Source organism: Chiloscyllium plagiosum, unplaced genomic scaffold, assembly GCF_037043375.1.
Source record: "Chiloscyllium plagiosum isolate Xiang-an unplaced genomic scaffold, Cpla_swu_hap1 HiC_scaffold_53X, whole genome shotgun sequence".
In the NCBI taxonomy this organism is placed as follows: domain Eukaryota; kingdom Metazoa; phylum Chordata; class Chondrichthyes; order Orectolobiformes; family Hemiscylliidae; genus Chiloscyllium; species Chiloscyllium plagiosum.
In genome coordinates, this window is record NW_028270191.1 from 10669330 (window position 1) to 10693849 (window position 24520).

Here is a 24520-nt window from a genome sequence, read left to right on the forward strand (position 1 = left end):
CTGTTGTCTCTGCTCCTGTTGTCCCTGCTCCTGTTGTCCCTGCTCCTGTTGTACCTGCTCCTGTTGTCCCTGCTCCTGTTTTCTCTGCTCCTGTTGTTTCTGCTCCTGTTGTCCCTGCTCCTGTTGTCCCTGCTCCTGTTGTACCTGCTCCTGTTGTCACTGCTCCTGTTGTCCCTGCTCCTGTTGTCTCTGCTCCTGTTGTCCCTGCTCCTGTTGTCCCTGCTCCTGTTGTCCCTGCCCCTGTTTTCTCTGCTCCTGTTGTTTCTGCTCCTGTTGTCCCTGCTCCTGTTGTCCCTGCTCCTGTTGTACCTGCTCCTGTTGTCACTGCTCCTGTTGTCCCTGCTCCTGTTGTCTCTGCTCCTGTTGTCCCTGCTCCTGTTGTCCCTGCCCCTGTTGTACCTGCTCCTGTTGTTCCTGCTCCTGTTGTCCCTGCTCCTGTTGTACCTGCTCCTGTTGTCCCTGCTCCTGTTGTCTCTGCTCCTGTTGTTTCTGCTCCTGTTGTACCTGCTCCTGTTGTACCTGCTCCTGTTGTCACTGCTCCTGTTGTCCCTGCCCCTGTTGTCCCTGCTCCTGTTGTCCCTGCTCCTGTTGTACCTGCTCCTGTTGTCACTGCTCCTGTTGTCCCTGCCCCTGTTGTCCCTGCTCCTGTTGTCCCTGCTCCTGTTGTACCTGCCCCTGTTGTCCCTGCTCCTGTTGTCCCTGCTCCTGTTGTACCTGCTCCTGTTGTCACTGCTCCTGTTGTCCCTGCTCCTGTTGTCCCTGCTCCTGTTGTACCTGCTCCTGTTGTCACTGCTCCTGTTGTCCCTGCTCCTGTTGTACCTGCTCCTGTTGTCACTGCTCCTTTTGTCCCTGCTCCTGTTGTCCCTGCTCCTGTTGTACCTGCTCCTGTTGTCCCTGCTCCTGTTGTCCCTGCTCCTGTTGTACCTGCTCCTGTTGTCTCTGCCCCTGTTGTCCCTGCTCCTGTTGTACCTGCTCCTGTTGTCCCTGCCCCTGTTGTCCCTGCTCCTGTTGTCCCTGCTCCTGTTGTCCCTGCTCCTGTTGTCCCTGCTCCTGTTGTCTCTGCTCCTGTTGTCCCTGCTCCTGTTGTCCCTGCCCCTGTTGTACCTGCTCCTGTTGTCCCTGCTCCTGTTGTCCCTGCTCCTGTTGTACCTGCTCCTGTTGTCCCTGCTCCTGTTGTCTCTGCTCCTGTTGTTTCTGCTCCTGTTGTACCTGCTCCTGTTGTACCTGCTCCTGTTGTCACTGCTCCTGTTGTCCCTGCCCCTGTTGTCCCTGCTCCTGTTGTCCCTGCTCCTGTTGTACCTGCTCCTGTTGTCACTGCTCCTGTTGTCCCTGCCCCTGTTGTCCCTGCTCCTGTTGTCCCTGCTCCTGTTGTACCTGCCCCTGTTGTCCCTGCTCCTGTTGTCCCTGCTCCTGTTGTACCTGCTCCTGTTGTCACTGCTCCTGTTGTCCCTGCTCCTGTTGTCCCTGCTCCTGTTGTACCTGCTCCTGTTGTCACTGCTCCTGTTGTCCCTGCTCCTGTTGTACCTGCTCCTGTTGTCACTGCTCCTTTTGTCCCTGCTCCTGTTGTCCCTGCTCCTGTTGTACCTGCTCCTGTTGTCCCTGCTCCTGTTGTCCCTGCTCCTGTTGTACCTGCTCCTGTTGTCTCTGCCCCTGTTGTCCCTGCTCCTGTTGTACCTGCTCCTGTTGTCCCTGCCCCTGTTGTCCCTGCTCCTGTTGTCCCTGCTCCTGTTGTCCCTGCTCCTGTTGTCCCTGCTCCTGTTGTCTCTGCTCCTGTTGTCCCTGCCCCTGTTGTACCTGCCCCTGTTGTCCCTGCTCCTGTTGTCTCTGCTCCTGTTGTCCCTGCCCCTGTTGTACCTGCCCCTGTTGTCCCTGCTCCTGTTGTCCCTGCCCCTGTTGTCTCTGCCCCTGTTGTCTCTGCTCCTGTTGTCCCTGCTCCTGTTGTCCCTGCTCCTGTTGTCCCTGCCCCTGTTGTCTCTGCCCCTGTTGTCTCTGCCCCTGTTGTCCCTGCTCCTGTTGTCCCTGCCCCTGTTGTCCCTGCCCCTGTTGTCCCTGCTCCTGTTGTCCCTGCTCCTGTTGTCCCTGCTCCTGTTGTCCCTGCCCCTGTTGTCTCTGCCCCTGTTGTCTCTGCCCCTGTTGTCCCTGCTCCTGTTGTCCCTGCCCCTGTTGTCCCTGCTCCTGTTGTCCCTGCCCCTGTTGTCCCTGCCCCTGTTGTCCCTGCCCCTGTTGTCCCTGCCCCTGTTGTCCCTGCTCCTGTTGTCCCTGCTCCTGTTGTCCCTGCTCCTGTTGTCCCTGCCCCTGTTGTCTCTGCCCCTGTTGTCTCTGCCCCTGTTGTCCCTGCCCCTGTTGTCCCTGCTCCTGTTGTATCTGCTCCTGTTGTCCCTGCTCCTGTTGTCGCTGCTCCTGTTGTACCTGCTCCTGTTGTCCCTGCTCCTGTTGTCCCTGCTCCTGTTGTCCCTGCTCCTGTTGTATCTGCTCCTGTTGTCCCTGCTCCTGTTGTCCCTGCTCCTGTTGTACCTGCTCCTGTTGTCCCTGATCCTGTTGTCCCTGCCCCTGTTGTCCCTGCTCCTGTTGTCCCTGCCCCTGTTGTCTCTGCCCCTGTTGTCTCTGCCCCTGTTGTCCCTGCTCCTGTTGTCCCTGCCCCTGTTGTCCCTGCCCCTGTTGTCCCTGCTCCTGTTGTCCCTGCTCCTGTTGTCTCTGCTCCTGTTGTCCCTGCCCCTGTTGTACCTGCCCCTGTTGTCCCTGCTCCTGTTGTCCCTGCCCCTGTTGTCTCTGCCCCTGTTGTCCCTGCTCCTGTTGTCTCTGCCCCTGTTGTCCCTGCTCCTGTTGTCTCTGCTCCTGTTGTCCCTGCTCCTGTTGTCCCTGCTCCTGTTGTCTCTGCCCCTGTTGTCCCTGCTCCTGTTGTCCCTGCTCCTGTTGTCCCTGCCCCTGTTGTCTCTGCTCCTGTTGTCCCTGCCCCTGTTGTCCCTGCCCCTGTTGTCTCTGCTCCTGTTGTCCCTGCCCCTGTTGTCCCTGCTCCTGTTGTCCCTGCCCCTGTTGTCTCTGCCCCTGTTGTCTCTGCTCCTGTTGTCCCTGCTCCTGTTGTCTCTGCTCCTGTTGTCCCTGCCCCTGTTGTCCCTGCTCCTGTTGTCCCTGCCCCTGTTGTCTCTGCTCCTGTTGTCCCTGCTCCTGTTGTCACTGCCCCTGTTGTCCCTGCCCCTGTTGTCTCTGCCCCTGTTGTCCCTGCTCCTGTTGTCCCTGCCCCTGTTGTCCCTGCCCCTGTTGTACCTGCCCCTGTTGTCCCTGCTCCTGTTGTCCCTGCCCCTGTTGTCTCTGCCCCTGTTGTCCCTGCTCCTGTTGACTCTGCTCCTGTTGTCCCTGCTCCTGTTGTCCCTGCTCCTGTTGTCCCTGCCCCTGTTGTCTCTGCCCCTGTTGTCTCTGCCCCTGTTGTCCCTGCTCCTGTTGTCCCTGCCCCTGTTGTCCCTGCCCCTGTTGTCTCTGCTCCTGTTGTCCCTGCTCCTGTTGTCTCTGCCCCTGTTGTCCCTGCTCCTGTTGTACCTGCTCCTGTTGTCCCTGCCCCTGTTGTCCCTGCCCCTGTTGTCCCTGCTCCTGTTGTCCCTGCTCCTGTTGTCCCTGCTCCTGTTGTCCCTGCTCCTGTTGTCGCTGCTCCTGTTGTACCTGCTCCTGTTGTCTCTGCTCCTGTTGTCTCTGCTCCTGTTGTCGCTGCTCCTGTTGTACCTGCTCCTGTTGTCCCTGCTCCTGTTGTCCCTGCTCCTGTTGTCCCTGCTCCTGTTGTATCTGCTCCTGTTGTCCCTGCTCCTGTTGTCGCTGCTCCTGTTGTACCTGCTCCTGTTGTCCCTGCTCCTGTTGTCCCTGCTCCTGTTGTCCCTGCTCCTGTTGTATCTGCTCCTGTTGTCCCTGCTCCTGTTGTCCCTGCTCCTGTTGTACCTGCTCCTGTTGTCCCTGCTCCTGTTGTCACTGCTCCTGTTGTACCTGCCCCTGTTGTCCCTGCTCCTGTTGTCCCTGCCCCTGTTGTCCCTGCCCCTGTTGTCCCTGCCCCTGTTGTCCCTGCTCCTGTTGTCCCTGCTCCTGTTGTCCCTGCTCCTGTTGTCCCTGCTCCTATTGTCTCTGCTCCTGTTGTCTCTGCTCCTGTTGTCCCTGTTCCTGTTGTCCCTGCTCCTGTTGTCCCTGCTCCTGTTGTCCCTGCTCCTGTTGTACCTGCTCCTGTTGTCCCTGCTCCTGTTGTCTCTGCTCCTGTTGTCCCTGCTCCTGTTGTCTCTGCTCCTGTTGTCCCTGCTCCTGTTGTCTCTGCTCCTGTTGTACCTGCTCCTGTTGTCCCTGCTCCTGTTGTCCCTGCTCCTGTTGTCTCTGCTCCTGTTGTCACTGTTCCTGTTGTCCCTGCTCCTGTTGTCCCTGCTCCTGTTCTCTCTGCTCCTGTTGTCACTGCTCCTGTTGTCCCTGCTCCTGTTGTCCCTGCTCCTGTTGTCCCTGCTCCTGTTGTCCCTCCTCCTGTTGTCCCTGCTCCTGTTGTACCTGCTCCTGTTGTCCCTGCTCCTGTTGTCTCTGCTCCTGTTGTCTCTGCTCCTGTTGACTCTGCTCCTGTTATACACAGCTGTCCGGGGGTCTCCGTTTCACCGTCCCTCATCTGCACGGTGACAAGAAGTCTATCGAGTTTGAGCTGCAGATTCGCAGGTACGTACACTCTGGGGTCGACACGTTGTCGGATCTCCTGGTTGAAACACTCGAGAAAGGCGGCTTCTCTGGGGATCTGGGTTTGATTCGACAAGGTTCCCCATGGGAGACTGGTTAGCAAGGTTAGATCTCATGGAATACAGGGAGAACTAGCCATTTGGATACAGGACTGGCTCAAAGGTAGAAGACAGAGGGTGGTGGTGGAGGGTTGTTTTTCAGACTGGAGGCCTGTGACCAGTGGAGTGCCACAAGGATCGGTGCTGGGCCCTCCTACTTTTTGTCATTTATATAAATGATTTGGATGTGAGCATAAGAGGTACAGTTAGTAAGTTTGCAGATGACCCCAAAATTGGAGGTGTAGTGGACAGCGAAGAGGGTCACCTCTGATTATAATAGGACCTTGACCAGATGGGCCAATGGGCTGAGAAGTGGCAGATGGAGTTTAATTCAGATAAATATGAGGTACTGCATTTTGGGAAAGCAAATCTTAGCAGGACTTATACACTTAATGGTAAGGTCCTGGGGAGTGTTGCTGAACAAAGAGACCTTGGAGTGCAGGTTCATAGCTCCTTGAAAGTGGAGTCACAGGTAGATAGGATAGTGAAGAAGGTGTTTGGTATGCTTTCCTTTATTGGTCAGAGTATTGAGTACAGGAGTTGGGAGGTCATGTTCCGGCTGTACAGGACATTGGTCAGGCCACTGTTGGAATATTGTGTGCAATTCTGGTGTCCTTCCTATCGGAAAGATGTTGTGAAACTTGAAAGGGTTCAGAAAAGATTTACAAGGATGTTGCCAGGGTTGGAGGATTTGAGCTATAGGGAGAGGCTGAACAGGCTGGGGCTGTTTTCCCTGGAGCATCGGAGGCTGAGGGGTGACCTTATAGAGGTTTATAAAATCATGAGGGGCATGGATAGGGTAAATAGGCAAAGTCTTTTCCCTGGGGCGGGGGAGTCCAGAACTCGAGGGCATAGGTTTAGGGTGAGAGGGGAAAAATATAAAAGAGACCTAAGGGGCAACTTTTTCACACAGAGGGTGGTACGTGTATGGAATGAGCTGCCAGAGGATGTGGTGGAGGCTGGTACAATTGCAACATTTAAGAGGCATTTGGATGGGTATATGAATAGGAAGGGTTTGGAGGGATATGGGCCGGGTGCTGGCAGGTGGGACTAGGTTGGGTTGGGATATCTGGGTCAGCATGGACGGGTTGGACCGAAGGGTCTGTTTCCGTGCTGAATGATTCCGAGTCCCACCATGACATCTGGGCAAGAGGGTCCATCGATCTTCTCCCCAACCTATGTACCCCTCACTGGGTGGCTGCCACCCCATTGCCCAGCATCATTTCAGTTAAGGGGCACCGCCAAAAGCCCTGCACCAGATGTGGGCTTGGTTCACCGATGCCCGCTTGGAGCCAACCTGAGTTGCCTCAGCCAGTTGCCCTGGGGCAGGACAAGTGGGCAGTGCCATGGTGCGAGGTGAATGGTGCCCTTGGTCAGCACCCCAGAGTCTCCGAGGCATTGCTGGGCTGACAAGCAGACAAACCTGTTAGGTGCCCGCGAGCTGTGGGCAGAGCTGCCTCTGGGATCCATCGTTATCTTCCTTGTGTTTGTCTGCAGTAAAAACCTCAACAATTCGAGAAGCGACATGGTGCCCTACAAGCTCGAGGTGGAGGTGGAGGCACACATCAGCACTCGAGGGTGAGACGCTGCTTTTTCGGGAGCGGGGGGATGTCTTTGGGTTAGATTTCAGACAAGGCCTGTCCAGGCCTGTGGGAGGGGGCTGGGGCCTGGGGGAGTACACATAGCTTTCATTCCCCTCACCGTCCCAGTCCCTCCCCCTGCCCCCTATCTCCCCTCACCCTGTGAGACAGTTCAGGCCTGGGCCGAAGGCCTGTCCAACACGGAGAGTGTACGACCTCGAGGGCTGGAGGGGGAAGCGAGGCGACAGGCCAGGCCAGGCCAAAGGTCATTGCCTCACACCACTCCCCGCCCACTGACCCCATCCGACCCCGTTCACTGACTCCATGGGACGGGCCACGATACCCAGGGAGCTCCCTCAGGGCCTGGAATCACCAGCAGGTATGAGGTAACGCTTCATCTTCTTTTTCCAATGGTGATGCCCTCCCAATGCCTCTCATGCCCCTCGTGCCCTCTCAATGCCTCCCATTCCCTCTCAATGCCCCTTGTGCCCTCCTGATGCCTCTCGATCCCCCGAGTGCCCACTCAATGCCTCCCATGCCCTCTCAATGCCTCTTGTGCCCTCCTGATGCCCCTCGTGCCCTCTCAATGCCCTTAATGCCATCCCAGTGGCCTTTGTGCCCTCTCAATGCCCCTCGTGTATCCTCCAAGTGCCCTGTGTGCCCCCTTCCCACATTACTCGCTGGCCCATGACTGCAGGCTTGGCTTGGCTTGGCACCACGGGTGTGACAGCTGGTTCTCTCTGGTTCTGAGCAGTGCCCCCATCCCGAAGGAGATCCTCTTCGCCACGAGCAGCCTGAAGCCCGGAAAGGAGCCAATCACTGAAGAGGATGTGGGGCCGCCAGTCAAATACGTCTTTGAGGTTTGTATCGTCGCCAGCCTTGGGTTGGCCCAGGCTCTGCTATGCCAGGGAGTCAGGTGAAGGACCTCGGTGCGCCTTGGCGGGCGGTGCCAGGAGCAGTTCAGGCTCAGAGTTCCTGCTGTCTGCGAGGTGATGACAGGCTGGGCACACCCTCCAGTCTGACACCAGTTAGCCGGGCTCCAGGACCAGCGAGGCTCCTTGGGGTGCCATTGAGTAGGGTGCCCCAGGTGGGTGCTGCTCCTCATGCCAACATGGCCTCTGAGCACCTCAGTCACCAGCCTCTGCCTCCATGGGCAGCAGGACATCGACATGGTGAAACACAGGGCACACACAGACAATGGAACAGGGAGCTTTACTCTGTATCTAACCCCGTGCTGTCCCTGTCCTGGGAGTGTTTGATGGGGGACAGTGTAGAGTGAGCTTTACTCTGTATCTAACCCCGTGCTGTCCCTGTCCTGGGAGTGTTTGATGGGGGACAGTGTAGAGGGAGCTTTACTCTGTATCTAACCCTGTGCTGTCCCTGTCCTAGGAGTGTTTGATGGGGACAGTGTAGAGAGAGCTTTACTCTGTATCTAACCCTGTGCTGTCCCTGTCCTGGGAGTGTTTGATGGGGGACAGTGTAGAGGGAGCTTTACTCTGTATCTAACCCTGTGCTGTCCCTGTCCTAGGAGTGTTTGATGGGGACAGTGTAGAGAGAGCTTTACTCTGTATCTAACCCCATGCTGTCCCTGTCCTGGGAGTGTTTGATGGGGACAGTGTAGAGGGAGCTTTACTCTGTATCTAACCCCGTGCTGTCCCTGTCCTGGGAGTGTTTGATGGGGGACAGTGTAGAGGGAGCTGGGGCAGTCTCTAACCCTGTGCTGTCCCTGTCCTGGGAGTGTTTGATGGGGGGACAGTGTAGAGGGAGCTTTACTCTGTACCTAACCCCGTGCTGTCCCTGTCCTGGGAGTGTTTGATGGGGGGACAGTGTAGAGAGAGCTTTACTCTGTATCTAACCCTGTGCTGTCCCTGTCCTGGGAGTGTTTGATGGGGGACAGTGTAGAGGGAGCTTTACTCTGTATCTAAACCCATGCTGTCCCTGTCCTGGGAGTGTTTGATGGGGGGACAGTGTAGAGGGAGCTTTCCTCTGTATCTAACTCCGTGCTGTCCCTGTCCTGGGAGTGTTTGATGGGGGGACAGTGTAGAGGGAGCTTTACTCTGTATCTTATCCCGTGCTGTCCCTGTCCTGGGACTGTTTGATGGGGGGAATAGTGTAGAGGGAGCTTTACTCTGTATCTGACCCTGTGCTGTCCCTGTCCTGGGAGTGTTTGATGGGGGGACAGTGTAGAGGGAGCTTTACTCTGTATCTTACCCCGTGCTGTCCCTGTCCTGGGAGTGTTTGATGGGGGGACAGTGTAGAGGGAGCTTTAGTCTGTATCTAACCCCGTGCTGTCCCTGTCCTGGGAGTGTTTGATGGGGGGACAGTGTAGAGGGAGCTTTACTCTGTATCTAACCCCGTGCTGTCCCTGTCCTGGGAGTGTTTGATGGGGGGACAGTGTAGAGAGAGCTTTACTCTGTATCTAACCCCGTGCTGTCCCTGTCCTGGGAGTGTTTGATGGGGGGACAGTGTAGAGGGAGCTGGGGCAGTCTCTAACCCGGGATGTGGGTTTGATGTTGAAGTGAGCCATTGCTTCGGGTGTATGTTGATATCTGTTTGCCTGCAGGTTTCCAACAATGGTCCGAGCTCGATCAGTCACTCCCTCCTGCATGTGGCCTGTCCAGTCCGTTACCAGAAAGAGCGCCTGCTCTATCTGACCGAGTATAAAACAGTGGGACCAATCCTGAATTGTACAGTGAGCAGCTCCCTCAACCCTCTGCAGCTGAAGGTAAGACAGAGCCATCTTCACACTGTTCCTCTCTCTCTCTCCGAAATGGACAGATCTCCGAGAGATCGCTCGCTATTTATTCGATTTAGATTCCCTAAAGTGTGGAAACAGGCCGTTCGGCCCAACAAGTCCTCACCGACCCTCCGAAGCGCAACCCACCCATACCCATACCCCTACATTTACCCCTTACCTAACACTACGGGCAATTTAGCAAGGCCAATTCACCTAACCTGCACATCTTTGGACTGTGGGAGGAAACCGGAGGAAACCCACACAGACACGGGGAGAATGTGCAAACTCCACACAGACCGTTATCTGGAGACACCGCCCAGTCCCCCCTTACCCCCCGCCACCCCCCCAATCCCCCTCACCGCACAGTCCCCCCGCCCCCCCCATCCCCCACACGGCCCAGTCCCCCCTCCCCCCCGAGTACCCCACACCGCCCAGTCCCCCCGCCCCCCCGAGTACCCCACACCGCCCAGTCCCCCCTCCCCCCCGCGTACCCCACACCGCCCAGTCCCCCCGAGTACCCCACACCGCCCAGTCCCCCCGTGTACCCCACACCGCCCAGTCCCCCCTCCCCCCCGCGTACCCCACACCGCCCAGTCCCCCCCCCCCGCGTACCCCACACCGCCCAGTCCCCCCGCCCCCCCGAGTACCCCACACCGCCCAGTCCCCCCGCCCCCTCCGAGTACCCCACACCGCCCAGTCCCCCCGTGTACCCCACACCGCCCAGTCCCCCCTCCCCCCCGCGTACCCCACACCGCCCAGTCCCCCCGCCCCCCCGAGTACCCCACATCGCCCAGTCCCCCATCCCCCCCGAGTACCCCACACCGCCCAGTCCCCCCGAGTACCCTACACCGCCCAGTCCCCCCGAGTACCCCACACCGCCCAGTCCCCCCGCCCCCCCCGAGTACCCCACACCGCCCAGTCCCCCCGTCCCCCCTCGAGTACCCCACATCGCCCAGTCCCCCATCCCCCCCGAGTACCCCACACCGCCCAGTCCCCCCGTGTACCCCACACCGCCCAGTCCCCCCGTGTACCCCACACCGCCCAGTCCCCCCGCCCCCCCCCGAGTACCCCACACCTCCCAGTCCCCTCGAGTACCCCACATCGCCCAGTCCCCCATCCCCCCCGAGTACCCCACACCGCCCAGTCCCCCCGTGTACCCCACACCGCCCAGTCCCCCCGTGTACCCCACACCGCCCAGTCCCCCCGCCCCCCCCCGAGTACCCCACACCTCCCAGTCCCCCCGAGTACCCCACACCGCCCAGTCCTCCCGAGTACCCCAGACCGCCCAGTCCCCCCGAGTACCCCACACCTCCCAGTCCCCTCGAGTACCCCACATCGCCCAGTCCCCCATCCCCCCCGAGTACCCCACACCGCCCAGTCCCCCCGTGTACCCCACACCGCCCAGTCCCCCCGTGTACCCCACACCGCCCAGTCCCCCCGCCCCCCCCCGAGTACCCCACACCTCCCAGTCCCCCCGAGTACCCCACACCGCCCAGTCCTCCCGAGTACCCCACACCTCCCAGTCCCCCCGAGTACCCCACACCTCCCAGTCCCCCCGAGTACCCCACACCTCCCAGTCCCCCCGTGTACCCCACACCGCCCAGTCCCCCCGTGTACCCCACACCGCCCAGTCCCCCCGCCCCCCCCCGAGTACCCCACACCTCCCAGTCCCCCCGAGTACCCCACACCGGCCAGTCCTCCCGAGTACCCCAGACCGCCCAGTTCCCCCCCCCCCGAGTACCCCACACCGCCCAGTCCCCCCCCCCCCCCCCCGGGTACCCCACACCGCCCAGTCCCCCCGCCCCCCCCGAGTACCCCACACCGCCCAGTTCCCCCCCGGGTAACCCACACCGCCCAGTCCCCCCGCCCCCCCCCGCATACCCCACACCGCCCAGTCCCCCCGAGTACCCCACACCGCCCAGTCCCCCCGAGTACCCCACACCGCCCAGTCCCCCCGAGTACCCCACACCGCCCAGTCCCCCCGCCCCCCCGCGTACCCCACACCGCCCAGTCCCCCCGAGTACCCCACACCGCCCAGTCCCCCCGAGTACCCCACACCGCCCAGTCCCCCCGAGTACCCCACACCGCCCAGTCCCCCCGAGTACCCCACACCGCACAGTCCCCCCGCCCCCCCCGAGTACCCCACACCGCCCAGTCCCCCCGCGTACCCCACACCGCCCAGTCCCCCCGCCCCCCCGCGTACCCCACACCGCCCAGTCCCCCCGCGTACCCCACACCGCCCAGTCCCCCCGCCCCCCCGCGTACCCCACACCGCCCAGTCCCCCCCGCCTCCCCCGAGTACCCCACACCACCCAGTCCCCCCGACCCCCCGAGTACCCCACACCGCCCAGTTCCCCCCCGGGTAACCCACACCGCCCAGTCCCCCCGCCCCCCCCCCGCATACCCCACACCGCCCAGTCCCCCCGAGTACCCCACACCGCCCAGTCCCCCCCGCCTCCCCCGAGTACCCCACACCACCCAGTCCCCCCGACCCCCCGAGTACCCCACACCGCCCAGTCCCCCCGAGTACCCCACACCGCCCAGTCGCCCCGCCCCCCCCCGAGTACCCCACTCCGCCCAGTCCCCCCGAGTACCACACACCACCCAGTCGCCCCGCCCCCCCCGAGTACCCCACACCACCCAGTCCCCCCGCCCCCCCCGAGTACCCCACACCACCCAGTCCCCCCGACCCCCCGAGTACCCCACACCACCCAGTCCCCCGGGTACCCCACACCGCCCAGTCCCCCCGCCCCCCCCCCCCCGAGTACACTACACCGCCCAGTCCCCCCGAGTACCCCACACCGCCCAGTTCCCCCCCCCCCCGAGTACCCCACACTGACCAGTCCCCCCGCCCCCTCCGAGTACCCCACACAACCCAGTCCCCCCGTGTACCCCACACCGCCCAGTCCCCCCGCCCCCCCCGAGTACCCCACACCACCCAGTCCCCCCGAGTACCCCACACCACCCAGTCCCCCCGAGTACCCCACACCGCCCAGTGCCCCCGCCAAGTCCCCCCGAGTACCCCACACCACCCAGTCCCCCCGCCCCCCCGAGTACCCCACACCACCCAGTCCCCCCGAGTACCCCACACCGCCCAGTCCCCCCGCCCCCCCAAGTACCCCACACCACCCAGTCCCCCCGAGTACCCCACACCGCCCAGTCCCCCTGCCCCCCCCCCGAGTACCCCACACCGCCCAGTTCCCCCCCCCCCGAGTACCCCACACTGACCAGTCCCCCCGCCCCCTCCGAGTACCCCACACAACCCAGTCCCCCCGTGTACCCCACACCACCCAGTCCCCCCGCCCCCCCGAGTACCCCACACCACCCAGTCCCCCCGAGTACCCCACACCGCCCAGTCCCCCCGCCCCCCCCGAGTACCCCACACCACCCAGTCCCCCCGCCCCCCCCCCGAGTACCCCACACCACCCAGTCCCCCCGAGTACCCCACACCGCCCAGTCCCCCCGCCCCCCCCCGAGTACCCCACACCACCCAGTCCCCCCGAGTACCCCACACCACCCAGTCCCCCCGCCCCCCCGAGTACCCCACACCACCCAGTCCCCCCACCCCCCCCGAGTACCCCACACCGCCCAGTCCCCCCGCCCCCCCCGAGTACCCCACACCACCCAGTCCCCCCGAGTACCCCACACCACCCAGTCCCCCCGCCTCCCCCGAGTACCCCACACCGCCCAGTCCTCCCGCCCCCCCCGAGTACCCCACACCACCCAGTCCCCCCGAGTACCCCACACCACCCAGTCCCCCCGCCTCCCCCGAGTACCCCACACCACCCAGTCCCCCCGCCCCCCCGAGTACCCCACACCACCCAGTCCCCCCGAGTACCCCACACCACCCAGTCCCCCCGCCTCCCCCGAGTACCCCACACCACCCAGTCCCCCCGAGTACCCCACACCACCCAGTCCCCCCGCCCCCCCGTGTACCCCACACCGCCCAGTCCCCCCGCCCCCCCCGTGTACCCCACACCGCCCAGTCCCCCCGCCCCCCCCGAGTACCCCACACCACCCAGTCCCCCCGAGTACCCCACACCGCCCAGTCCCCCCGCCCCCCCCGAGTACCCCACACCACCCAGTCCCCCCGAGTACCCCACACCACCCAGTCCCCCCGCCTCCCCCGAGTACCCCACACCGCCCAGTCCCCCCGCCCCCCCCGAGTACCCCACACCACCCAGTCCCCCTGAGTACCCCACACCGCCCAGTCCCCCCGCCCCCCCCCGAGTACCCCACACCACCCAGTCCCCCTGAGTACCCCACACCACGCAGTCCCCCCGAGTACCCCACACCACGCAGTCCCCCCGAGTACCCCACACCGCCCAGTCCCCCCGCCCCCCCCGAGTACCCCACACCACCCAGTCCCCCCGCCCACCCCGAGTACCCCACACCACCCAGTCCCCCCGAGTACCCCACACCACGCAGTCCCCCTGAGTACCCCACACCACCCAGTCCCCCCGAGTACCCCACACCTCCCAGTCCCCCCGCACCCCCCCGAGTACCCCACACCGCCCAGTCCCCCCCCCCCCCATTTGAGATTGGCGTCAGTCAGAGGCAGCCTTGGGGGAAATGCATTGGAGCTGTTCGATGCACCAAGGGGCCTACTCCAATGTGTTCGTATTCCTGCTTCTGGGTTTCCAGTCATCGAATGACCCCTTCCTGCCTCAACACCTTTTCCTGGGGCAGTTAGGGAGGGGTAATAAACACTGGGAAGTCATCGTCTCTCCATCCAGTTTTCCATTCCATCCCCAGGAGGTAATGTCCCATTGAACACTCTCTTGGTCTGCCCCCTGGTGGCCCTGTTGTGTATTTCCAGAGATGCCCCATTTTTCCAAGCAGCTGGATTCAGGGTTTCCCGATTTCCGAGCTGCCCCGCCCAGACAAGATGCCATTTGTCGTCCGGGAATCTCGACTGGGTTGCAGGGACGAGGTTAGCGATGTCCCTGCTGGCTGCTGTCCCACAAGGCAGCGGGGAGCCTGACCTGTGCGGTTCCTCTCTGACACCATCCTCCTCAGGGGGGCACACACTTTCCACAAAGAGCCAGGCTCGGGGAGCTGGCACTGACTCCCAGCACTGTGCCAGTCAGTGTGACAACTCACTGCCCACCACATTCTCCAAGACTTCTCACTCTCACCCCCCTCCCCGTCTGTCTGCTCCCTCCCTGTCTGTCTCCCCCTCCCTGTCTGTCTCCCCTTCCCTGTCTGTCTCCCCCTCCCTGTCTGTCTCCCCTCCCTGTCTGTCTGCCCCTCCCTGTCTGTCTCCCCCTCCCTGTCTGTCTGCCCCTCCCTGTCTGTCTCCCCTTCCCTGTCTGTCTCCCCCTCCCTGTCTGTCTCCCCTTCCCTGTCTGTCTCCCCTTCCCTGTCTGTCTCCCCCTCCCTGTCTGTCTCCCCCTCCCTGTCTGTCTGCTCCCTCCCTGTCTGTCTCCCCCTCCCTGTCTGTCTGCTCCCTCCCTGTCTGTCTCCCCTTCCCTGTCTGTCTCCCCTTCCCTGTCTGTCTCCCCCTCCCTGTCTGTCTCCCCCTCCCTGTCTGTCTGCTCCCTCCCTGTCTGTCTCCCCCTCCCTGTCTGTCTGCCCCTCCCTGTCTGTCTCCCCCTCCCTGTCTGTCTGCCCCTCCCTGTCTGTCTCCCCTTCCCTGTCTGTCTCCCCCTCCCTGTCTGTCTCCCCTTCCCTGTCTGTCTCCCCCTCCCTGTCTGTCTCCCCCTCCCTGTCTGTCTGCTCCCTCCCTGTCTGTCTCCCCCTCCCTGTCTGTCTCCCCTTCCCTGTCTGTCTCCCCCTCCCTGTCTGTCTCCCCCTCCCTGTCTGTCTGCCCCCCCCCCCGTCTGTCTCCCCCTCCCTGTCTGTCTCCCCCTCCCTGTCTGTCTGCCCCCACTGTCTGTCTCCCCCACCCTGTCTGTCTGTCCCCCCCCCGTCTGTCTCCCCCTCCCTGTCTGTCTGCTCCCTCCCCATCTGTCTTCCCCTCCCTGTCTGTCTTCCCCTCCCTGTCTGTCTGCTCCCTCCCTGTCTGTCTCCCCTTCCCTGTCTGTCTCCCCCTCCCTGTCTGTCTGCCCCCCCCCCCCCGTCTGTCTCCCCCTCCCTGTCGGTCTCCCCCTCCCTGTCTGTCTGCTCCCTCCCTGTCTGTCTCCCCTCCCTGTCTGTCTGCTCCCTCCCTGTCTGTCTGCTCCCACCCTGTCTGTCTCCCCCTCCCTGTCTGTCTCGCCCTCCCTGTCTGTCTGCCCCCTCCCTGTCTGTCTGCCCCCTCCCTGTCTGTCTGCCCCCTCCATGTCTGTCTGCCCCCTCCCTGTCTGTCTCCCCTTCCCCGTCTGTCTGCCCCTCCCTGTCTGTCTCCCCCTCCCTGTCTGTCTCCCCCTCCCTGTCTGTCTGCCCCCTCCCTGTCTGTCTCCCCTCCCTGTCTGTCTGCTCCCTCCCTGTCTGTCTGCCCCTCCCTGTCTGTCTCCCCTCCCTGTCTGTCTGCCCCCTCCCTGTCTGTCTGCCCCCTCCCTGTCTGTCTGCTCCCTCCCTGTCTGTCTCCCCCTCCCTGTCTGTCTCCCCCTCCCTGTCTGTCTGCCCCCTCCATGTCTGTCTGCCCCCTCCCTGTCTGTCTCCCCCTCCCTGTCTGTCTTCCCCTCCCTGTCTCTCTGCCCCCTCCCTGTCTGTCTCCCCCTCCCTGTCTGTCTGCCCCCCCCTCCCGTCTGTCTCCCCCTCCCTGTCTGTCTCCTCCTCCCTGTCTGTCTCCCCCTCCCTGTCTGTCTGCTCCCTCCCTGTCTGTCTCCCCTTCCCTGTCTGTCTCCCCCTCCCTGTCTGTCTGCCCCCCCATCTGTCTCCCCCTCCCTGTCTGTCTGCCCCCCCCGTATGTCTCCCCCTCCCTCCCTGTCTCCCCCTCCCTGTCTGTCTGCCCCCCCGCCTGTCTGCTCCCTCCCTGTCTGTCTCCCCCTCCCTGTCTGTCTCCCCCTCCCTGTCTGTCTCCCCCTCCCTGTCTGTCTGCCCCCTCCGTCTGTCTGCACCCCCCCCCGTCTGTCTCCCCTTCCCTGTCTGTCTCCCCTTCCCTGTCTGTCTCCCCCTCCCTGTCTGTCTGCCCCCCCGTCTGTCTGCCCCCCCCGTCTGTCTCCCCCTCCCTGTCTGTCTGCCCCCCCGTCTGTCTCCCCCTCCCTGTCTGTCTGTCCCCCCCCCCGTCTGTCTCCCCCTCCCTGTCTGTCTCCCCCTCCCTGTCTGTCTGCTCCCTCCCCGTCTGTCTCCCCCTCCCTGTCTGTCTCCCCCTCCCTGTCTGTCTGCCCCTCCCTGTCTGTCTCCCCCCCCCCCCCGTATGTCTCCCCTTCCCTGTCTGTCTCCCCCTCCCCGTCTGTCTCCCCCTCCCTGTCTGTGTCCCCCCTCCCCGTCTGTCTCCCCCTCCCTGTCTGTCTACCCCTCCCTGTCTGTCTGTCCCCCCCCCCCCGTCTGTCTCCCCCTCCCTGTCTGTCTCCCCCTCCCTGTCTGTCTGCTCCCTCCCTGTGTGTCTCCCCTTCCCTGTCTGTCTCCCCCTCCCTGTCGGTCTCCCCCTCCCTGTCTGTCTGCCCCTCCCTGTCTGTCTGCTCCCTCCCTGTCTGTCTCCCCTTCCCTGTCTGTCTCCCCCTCCCTGTCTGTCTGCTCCCTCCCTGTCTGTCTGCCCCCCCCCCCCATCTGTCTGCTCCCTCCCTGTCTTGTCTCCCCTTCCCTGTCTGTCTCCCCCTCCCTGTCTGTCTGCCCCCCCCCGTCTGTCTCCCCCTCCCTGTCTGTCTGCCCCCCCCCGTCTGTCTCCCCCTCCCTGTCTGTCTCCCCTTCCCTGTCTGTCTGCTCCCTCCCTGTCTGTCTGCTCCCTCCCTGTCTGTCCCCCCCTCCCTGTCTGTCTGCCCCCCCCGTCTGTCTCCCCCTCCCTGTCTGTCTCCCCTTCCCTGTCTGTCTGCTCCCTCCCTGTCTGTCTGCTCCCTCCCTGTCTGTCTCCCCTCCCTGTCTGTCTGCCCCCTCCCTGTCTGTCTGCTCCCTGTCTGTCTGTCTCCCCCTCCCTGTCTGTCTGCCCCCCCCGTCTGTCTCCCCCTCCCTGTCTGTCTGCCCCCCCCCGTCTGTCTCCCCCTCCCTGTCTGTCTCCCCCTCCCTGTCTGTCTGCCCCCTCCCTGTCTGTCTCTCCCCCTCCCTGTCTGTCTGCCCCCTCCCTGTCTGTCTGCCCCTCCCTGTCTGTCTGCCCCCTCCCTGTCTGTCTCCCCCTCCCTGCCTGTCTGTCTCCCCCTCCCTGTCTGTCTGCTCCCTCCCTGTCTGTCTCCCCTCCCTGTCTGTCTGCCCCCTCCCTGTCTGTCTGCCCCCTCCCTGTCTGTCTCCCCCTCCCTGTCTGTCTGCCCCCTCCCTGTCTGTCTCCCCCTCCCTGTCTGTCTGCTCCCTCCCTGTCTGTCTCCCCTCCCTGTCTGTCTGCCCCCTCCCTGTCTGTCTGCCCCTTCCCTGTCTGTCTCCCCCTCCCTGTCTGTCTGCCCCCTCCCTGTCTGTCTCCCCCTCCCTGTCTGTCTCCCCCTCCCTGTCTGTCTGCCCCCTCCCTGTCTGTCTCCCCCTCCCTGTCTGTCTCCCCCTCCCTGTCTGTCTGCTCCCTCCCTGTCTGTCTCCCCTCCCTGTCTGTCTCCCCCTCCCTGTCTGTCTGCCCCCTCCCTGTCTGTCTCCCCCTCCCTGTCTGTCTCCCCCTCCCTGTCTGTCTGCTCCCTCCCTGTCTGTCTCCCCTCCCTGTCTGTCTCCCCTCCCTGTCTGGCTGCCCCCTCCCTGTCTGTCTGCCCCCTCCCTGTCTGTCTCCCCCTCCCTGTCTGTCTCCCCCTCCCTCCCTGTCTGCTCCCTCCCTGTCTGTCTCCCCTTCCCTGTCTGTCTGCTCCCTCCCTGTCTGCTCCCTCCCTGTCTGCTCCCTCCCTGTCTGTCTCCCCTTCCCTGTCTGTCTCCCCTCCCTGTCTGTCTGCCCCCTCCCTGTCTGTCTGCCCCTCCCCATCTGTCTCCCCCTCCCTGTCTGTCTCCCCCTCCCTGTCTGTCTCCCCCTCCCCATCTGTCTCCCCCTCCCTGTCTGTCTGCCCCTCCCTGTCTGTCTCCCCCTCCCTGTCTGTCTCCCCCTCCCTGTCTGTCTGCCCCTCCCCATCTGTCTCCCCCTCCCTGTCTTTCTGGCCCCTCCCTGTCTGTCTCCCCCTCCCTGTCTGTCTCCCCCTCCCTGTCTGTCTGCCCCTCCCCATCTGTCTCCCCCTCCCTGTCTGTCTGGCCCCTCCCTGTCTGTCTGCCCCCTCCCTCCCTGTCTGCTCCCTCCCTCCCTGTCTCCCCCTCCCTGTCTGTCTGCCCCCTCCCTGTCTGTCTGCTCCCTCCCTGTCTGTCTCCCCCTCCCTGTCTGTCTCCCCCTCCCTGTCTGTCTCCCCTCCCTGTCTGTCTGCCCCCTCCCTCCCTGTCTCCCCCTCCCTGTCTGTCTGCCCCCCCGTCTGTCTCCCCCTCCCTGTCTGTCTGCCCCCCCGTCTGTCTCCCCCTCCCTGTCTGTCTGTCCCCCCCCCCGTCTGTCTCCCCCTCCCTGTCTGTCTCCCCCTCCCTGTCTGTCTGCTCCCTCCCCGTCTGTCTCCCCCTCCCTGTCTGTCTCCCCCTCCCTGTCTGTCTGCCCCTCCCTGTCTGTCTCCCCCCCACCCGTATGTCTCCCCTTCCCTGTCTGTCTCCCCCTCCCCGTCTGTCTCACCCTCCCTGTCTGTCTCCCCCCCCCCCCGTCTGTCTCCCCCTCCCTGTCTGTCTACCCCTCCCTGTCTGTCTGTCCCCCCCCCGTCTGTCTCCCCCTCCCTGTCTGTCTCCCCTCCCTGTCCGTCTGCTCCCTCCCTGTCTGTCTCCCCTTCCCTGTCTGTCTCCCCCTCCCTGTCGGTCTCCCCCTCCCTGTCTGTCTGCCCCTCCCTGTCTGTCTGCTCCCTCCCTGTCTGTCTCCCCTTCCCTGTCTGTCTCCCCCTCCCTGTCTGTCTGCTCCCTCCCTGTCTGTCTGCCCCCCCCCCATCTGTCTGCTCCCTCCCTGTCTGTCTCCCCTTCCCTGTCTGTCTCCCCCTCCCTGTCTGTCTGCCCCCCCCCGTCTGTCTCCCCCTCCCTGTCTGTCTGCCCCCCCCGTCTGTCTCCCCCTCCCTGTCTGTCTCCCCTTCCCTGTCTGTCTGCTCCCTCCCTGTCTGTCTGCTCCCTCCCTGTCTGTCCCCCCCTCCCTGTCTGTCTGCCCCCACCGTCTGTCTCCCCCTCCCTGTCTGTCTCCCCTTCCCTGTCTGTCTGCTCCCTCCCTGTCTGTCTGCTCCCTCCCTGTCTGTCTCCCCTCCCTGTCTGTCTGCCCCCTCCCTGTCTGTCTGCTCCCTGTCTGTCTGTCTCCCCCTCCCTGTCTGTCTGCCCCCCCCGTCTGTCTCCCCCTCCCTGTCTGTCTGCCCCCCCCCCCGTCTGTCTCCCCCTCCCTGTCTGTCTCCCCCTCCCTGTCTGTCTGCCCCCTCCCTGTCTGTCTCTCCCCCTCCCTGTCTGTCTGCCCCCTCCCTGTCTGTCTGCCCCTCCCTGTCTGTCTGCCCCCTCCCTGTCTGTCTCCCCCTCCCTGCCTGTCTGTCTCCCCCTCCCTGTCTGTCTGCTCCCTCCCTGTCTGTCTCCCCTCCCTGTCTGTCTGCCCCCTCCCTGTCTGTCTCCCCCTCCCTGTCTGTCTCCCCCTCCCTCTCTGTCTGCTCCCTCCCTGTCTGTCTCCCCTCCCTGTCTGTCTGCCCCCTCCCTGTCTGTCTGCCCCTTCCCTGTCTGTCTCCCCCTCCCCGTCTGTCTGCCCCCTCCCTGTCTGTCTCCCCCTCCCTGTCTGTCTCCCCCTCCCTGTCTGTCTGCTCCCTCCCTGTCTGTCTCCCCTCCCTGTCTGTCTCCCCCTCCCTGTCTGTCTGCCCCCTCCCTGTCTGTCTCCCCCTCCCTGTCTGTCTCCCCCTCCCTGTCTGTCTGCTCCCTCCCTGTCTGTCTCCCCTCCCTGTCTGTCTGCCCCCTCCCTGTCTGTCTGCCCCCTCCCTGTCTGTCTCCCCCTCCCTGTCTGTCTCCCCCTCCCTCCCTGTCTGCTCCCTCCCTGTCTGTCTCCCCTTCCCTGTCTGTCTGCTCCCTCCCTGTCTGCTCCCTCCCTGTCTGCTCCCTCCCTGTCTGTCTCCCCTTCCCTGTCTGTCTCCCCTCCCTGTCTGTCTGCCCCCTCCCTGTCTGTCTGCCCCTCCCCATCTGTCTCCCCCTCCCTGTCTGTCTCCCCCTCCCTGTCTGTCTGCCCCTCCCCATCTGTCTCCCCCCTCCCTGTCTGTCTGCCCCTCCCTGTCTGTCTCCCCCTCCCTGTCTGTCTCCCCCTCCCTGTCTGTCTCCCCCTCCCTGTCTGTCTGCCCCTCCCCATCTGTCTCCCCCTCCCTGTCTGTCTGGCCCCTCCCTATCTGTCTCCCCCTCCCTGTCTGTCTCCCCCTCCCTGTCTGTCTGCCCCTCCCCATCTGTCTCCCCCTCCCTGTCTGTCTGGCCCCTCCCTGTCTGTCTGCCCCCTCCCTCCCTGTCTGCTCCCTCCCTCCCTGTCTCCCCCTCCCTGTCTGTCTGCCCCCTCCCTGTCTGTCTGCTCCCTCCCTGTCTGTCTCCCCCTCCCTGTCTGTCTCCCCCTCCCTGTCTGTCTCCCCTCCCTGTCTGTCTGCCCCCTCCCTCCCTGTCTCCCCCTCCCTGTCTGTCTGCCCCCTCCCTGTCTGTCTTCCCCCTCCCTGTCTGTCTCCCCCTCCCTGTCTGTCTCCCCCTCCCTGTCTGCTCCCTCCCTGTCTGTCTCCCCTTCTCCGTCTGTCTGCTCCCTCCCTGTCTGTCTCCCCTTCCCTGTCTGTCTCCCCCTCCCTGTCTGTCTCCCCTCCCTGTCTGTCTCCCCTTCCCTGTCTGTCTCCCCCTCCCTGTCTGTCTCCCCTCCCTGTCTGTCTGCCCCCTCCCTGTCTGTCTGCCCCTCCTCATCTGTCTCCCCCTCCCTGTCTGTCTGCCCCCTCCCTGTCTGTCTGCCCCCACCCTGTCTATCCCCCCTCCCCATTCTATCTGCCCCCTCCCTGTCTGTCTCCCCCTCCCTGTCTGTCTCCCCCTCCCTGTCTGTCTCCCCCTCCCTGTCTATCTCCCCCTCCCCATTCTGTCTGCCCCCTCCCTGTCTGCCCCCCCTCCCTGTCTGTCTGCCCCCTCCCTGTCTAACCCCTCCCTGTCTGTCTGCCCCCTCCCTGTCTGCACCCCCCTCCCTGTCTTTCTCCCCCTCCCCATTCTGTCTGCCCCCTCCCTGTCTGCACCCCCCTCCCTGTCTGTCTCCCCCTCCCTGTCTGTCTCCATCCACCCCATTCTCCCTCCCTCCCCTTACTTTTTCCTTGTCTCCTCCCCCATCCCTGCTACTTTCACTCCCGCTCCCATTTCTGTCCCCCTACCCCTCTCCTTTCTCTCCCTCCCTCCCCTTTCTCTCACTCTCCCCTTTCCCTTCCTCTCCCTTTCTCCCACTCTGTCCATCTCATTCTCCCTCCCTCCATTGCTTTTTTCTCTCCCTCTCTCCCTCCCTTTTCTCTCTCCCTCTCTCCCCCTCCCTCCTTTCCACACTCTGTCCTGGGCAGTTGATGAGTGAAGAAATAGTGACAGAGGGTGTATATGTGTGAGTGTGTAAGAGAGAGTGCGTGAGGGGCTCTGTGTGCATGTGTGTGTGGGAGTGTGTGTGTGTAAAAGTTTTTGTGTGTGTGGGAGTGTGTGTGTGTGTGTGAGTGTGTGTAAAAGTTTGTGTGTGTGTGGGAGTGTGTGTGTGTAAGTGTTTCTGTGTGTGGGAGTGTGTGTGTGTAAGAGTTTGTGTGTGTGTGGGAGTGTGTGTGTGTAAGTGTTTCTGTGTGTGGGAGTGTGTGTGTGTAAGAGTTTCTGTGTGTCTGGGAGTGTGTGTGTGTAAGTGTTTCTGTGTGTGGGAGTGTGTGTGTGTAAGTGTTTCTGTGTGTGGGAGTTTGTGTGTAAGGGTTTCTGTGTGTGGGAGTGTGTGTGTGTGAGAGTTTCTGTGTGTGTGGGAGTGTGTGTGTGTAAGAGTTTCTGTGTGTGGGAGTGTGTGTGTGTAAGAGTTTCTGTGTGTGTGGGAGTGTGTGTGTGTAAGAGTTTCTGCGTGTGTGGGAGTGTGTGTGAGTGTGTGTGTGTAAGTGTTTCTGTGTGTGGGAGTGTGTGTGTGTAAGAGTTTCTGTGTGTGTGGGAGTGTGTGTGTGTGGGAGCGTGTGTGTGTGTGTAAGAGTTTCTGTGTGTGGAAGTGTGTGTGTAAGAGTTTCTGTGTGTGTGGGAGTGTGTGTGTGTAAGAGTTTCTGTGTGTGTGGGAGTGTGTGTGTGTGTGGAAGTGTGTGTGTGTAAGAGTTTCTGTGTGTGGGAGTGTGTGTGTGCGTGTGGGAGTGTGTGTATGTGGGAGTGTGTGTGTGTAATGGTTTCTGTGTGTGTGGGAGTGTGTGTGTGTAATGGTTTCTGTGTGTGGGAGTGTGTGTGTGTAAGAGTTTCTGTGTGTGTAGGAGTGTGTGTGTGTAAGTGTTTCTGTGTGTGGGAGTGTGTGTGTGTAAGAGTTTCTGTGTGTGGGAGTGTGTGTGTGGGAGTGTGTGTGTGTAAGAGTTTCTGTGTGTGTAGGAGTGTGTGTGTGTAAGTGTTTCTGTGTGTGGGAGTGTGTGTGTGTGTAAGAGTTTCTGTGTGTGGGAGTGTGTGTGTGTGTAAGAGTTTCTGTGTGTGTGGGAGTGTGTGTGTGTAAGTGTTTCTGTGTGTGGGAGTGTGTGTGTGGGAGTGTGTGTGTGTAAGAGTTTCTGTGTGTGTGGGAGAGTGTGTGTGTAAGTGTTTCTGTGTGTGGGAGTGTGTGTGTGTAAGTGTTTCTGTGTGTGTGGGAGTGTGTGTGTGGAAGAGTTTCTGTGTGTGTGGGAGTGTGTGTATGTGTGGGAGTGTGTGTGTGTAAAAGTTTTTGTGTGTGTGGGAGTGTGTGTGTGTGTGAGTGTGTGTGGGAGTGTGTGTGTGTGTGTAAGAGTTTCTGTGTGTGTGGGAGTGTGTGTATGTGGGAGTGTGTGTGGGAGTGTGTGTGTGTGTGTAAGAGTTTCTGTGTGTGGGAGTGTGTGTGTGTGGGAGTGTGTGTGTGTAAAAGTTTTTGTGTGTGTGTGTGTGTGTGAGTGTGTGTGGGAGTGTGTGTGTGTAAGAGTTTCTGTGTGTGTGGGAGTGTGTGTGTGTGGGAGTGTGTGTGTGTAAGAGTTTCTGTGTGTGTGGGAGTGTGTGTGTGTGGGAGTGTGTGTGTGTAAGTGTTTCTGTGTGTGGGAGTGTGTGTGTGTAAGAGTTTCTGTGTGTGTGGGAGTGTGTGTGTGTAAGTGTTTCTGTGTGTGGGAGTGTGTGTGTGCAAGTGTTTTGGTGTGTGGGAGTGTGTGTGTGTGTAAGTGTTTCTGTGTGTGCGGGAGTGTGTGTGTGTAAGTGTTTCTGTGCTGGGAGTGTGTAATTTTTCCTCTGTGTGGAAGTGTGTGTGTGTGTAAGAGTTTCTGTGTGTGTGGAGTGTGTGTGTGGGAGTGTGTGTGTGTAAGAGTTTCTGTGTGTGTGGGAGTGTGTGTGGGAGTGTGTATGTGTGTGTAAGAGTTTCTGTGTGTGTGGGAGTGTGTGTATGTGGGAGTGTGTGTGGGAGTGTGTGTGTGTGTGTAAGAGTTTCTGTGTGTGTGGGAGTGTGTGTGTGTGGGAGTGTGTGTGTGTAAAAGTTTTTGTGTGTGTGGGAGTGTGTGTGTGTGAGAGTTTCTGTGTGTGGGAGTGTGTGTGTGTAAGAGTTTCTGTGTGTGTGGGAGTGTGTGTGGGAGTGTGTGTGTGTGTAAGAGTTTCTGTGTGTGTGGGAGTGTGTGTATGTGGGAGTGAGTGTGGGAGTGTGTGTGTGTGTGTAAGAGTTTCTGTGTGTGTGGAGTGTGTGTGTGGGAGTGTGTGTGTGTAAGAGTTTCTGTGTGTGTGGGAGTGTGTGTGTGTAAGAGTTTCTGTGTGTGGGAGTGTGTGTGTGTAAGTGTTTCTGTGTGTGTGGGAGTGTGTGTGTGAGTGTGTGTGTGTAAGAGTTTCTGTGTGTGTGGGAGTGTGTGTGTGTAAGTGTTTCTGTGTGTGGGAGTGTGTGTGTGTAAGAGTTTCTGTGTGTGTGGGAGTGTGTGTGTGGGAGTGTGTGTGTGTAAGAGTTTCTGTGTGTGTGGGAGTGTGTGTGTGTAAGAGTTTCTGTGTGTGTGGGAGTGTGTGTGAGTGTGTGTGTGGGAGTGTGTGTGTGTAAGAGTTTCTGTGTGTGGGAGTGTGTGTGTGGGTGTGTGTGTGTGTAAGTGTTTCTGTGTGTGTGGGAGTGTGTGTGTAAGAGTTTCTGTGTGTGTGGGAGTGTTTCTGTGTGTGTGGGAGTGTGTGTGTGTGTGTGGGAGTGTGTGTGTGTAAGTGTTTCTCTGTGTGGGAGTGTGTGTGTGTAAGTGTTTCTGTGTGTGCGGGAGTTGTGTGTG

The 24520-nt window shown here is 61.7% G+C and overlaps 1 protein-coding gene across 1 annotated transcript in view; it reads left to right on the top strand.

Moving 5' to 3' along the window:
* LOC122546787 (integrin alpha-5-like) overlaps positions 1-24520 on the top strand; it is a 249287-nt gene that overhangs the window by 187722 nt on the left and 37045 nt on the right. The window contains exons 22-25 of the mRNA XM_087985610.1: positions 4589-4668; positions 6282-6362; positions 7119-7224; positions 8928-9089. Coding sequence (XP_087841736.1) covers positions 4589-4668; positions 6282-6362; positions 7119-7224; positions 8928-9089 — 429 coding nt within the window. The remainder of the gene's footprint in view (positions 1-4588; positions 4669-6281; positions 6363-7118; positions 7225-8927; positions 9090-24520) is intronic.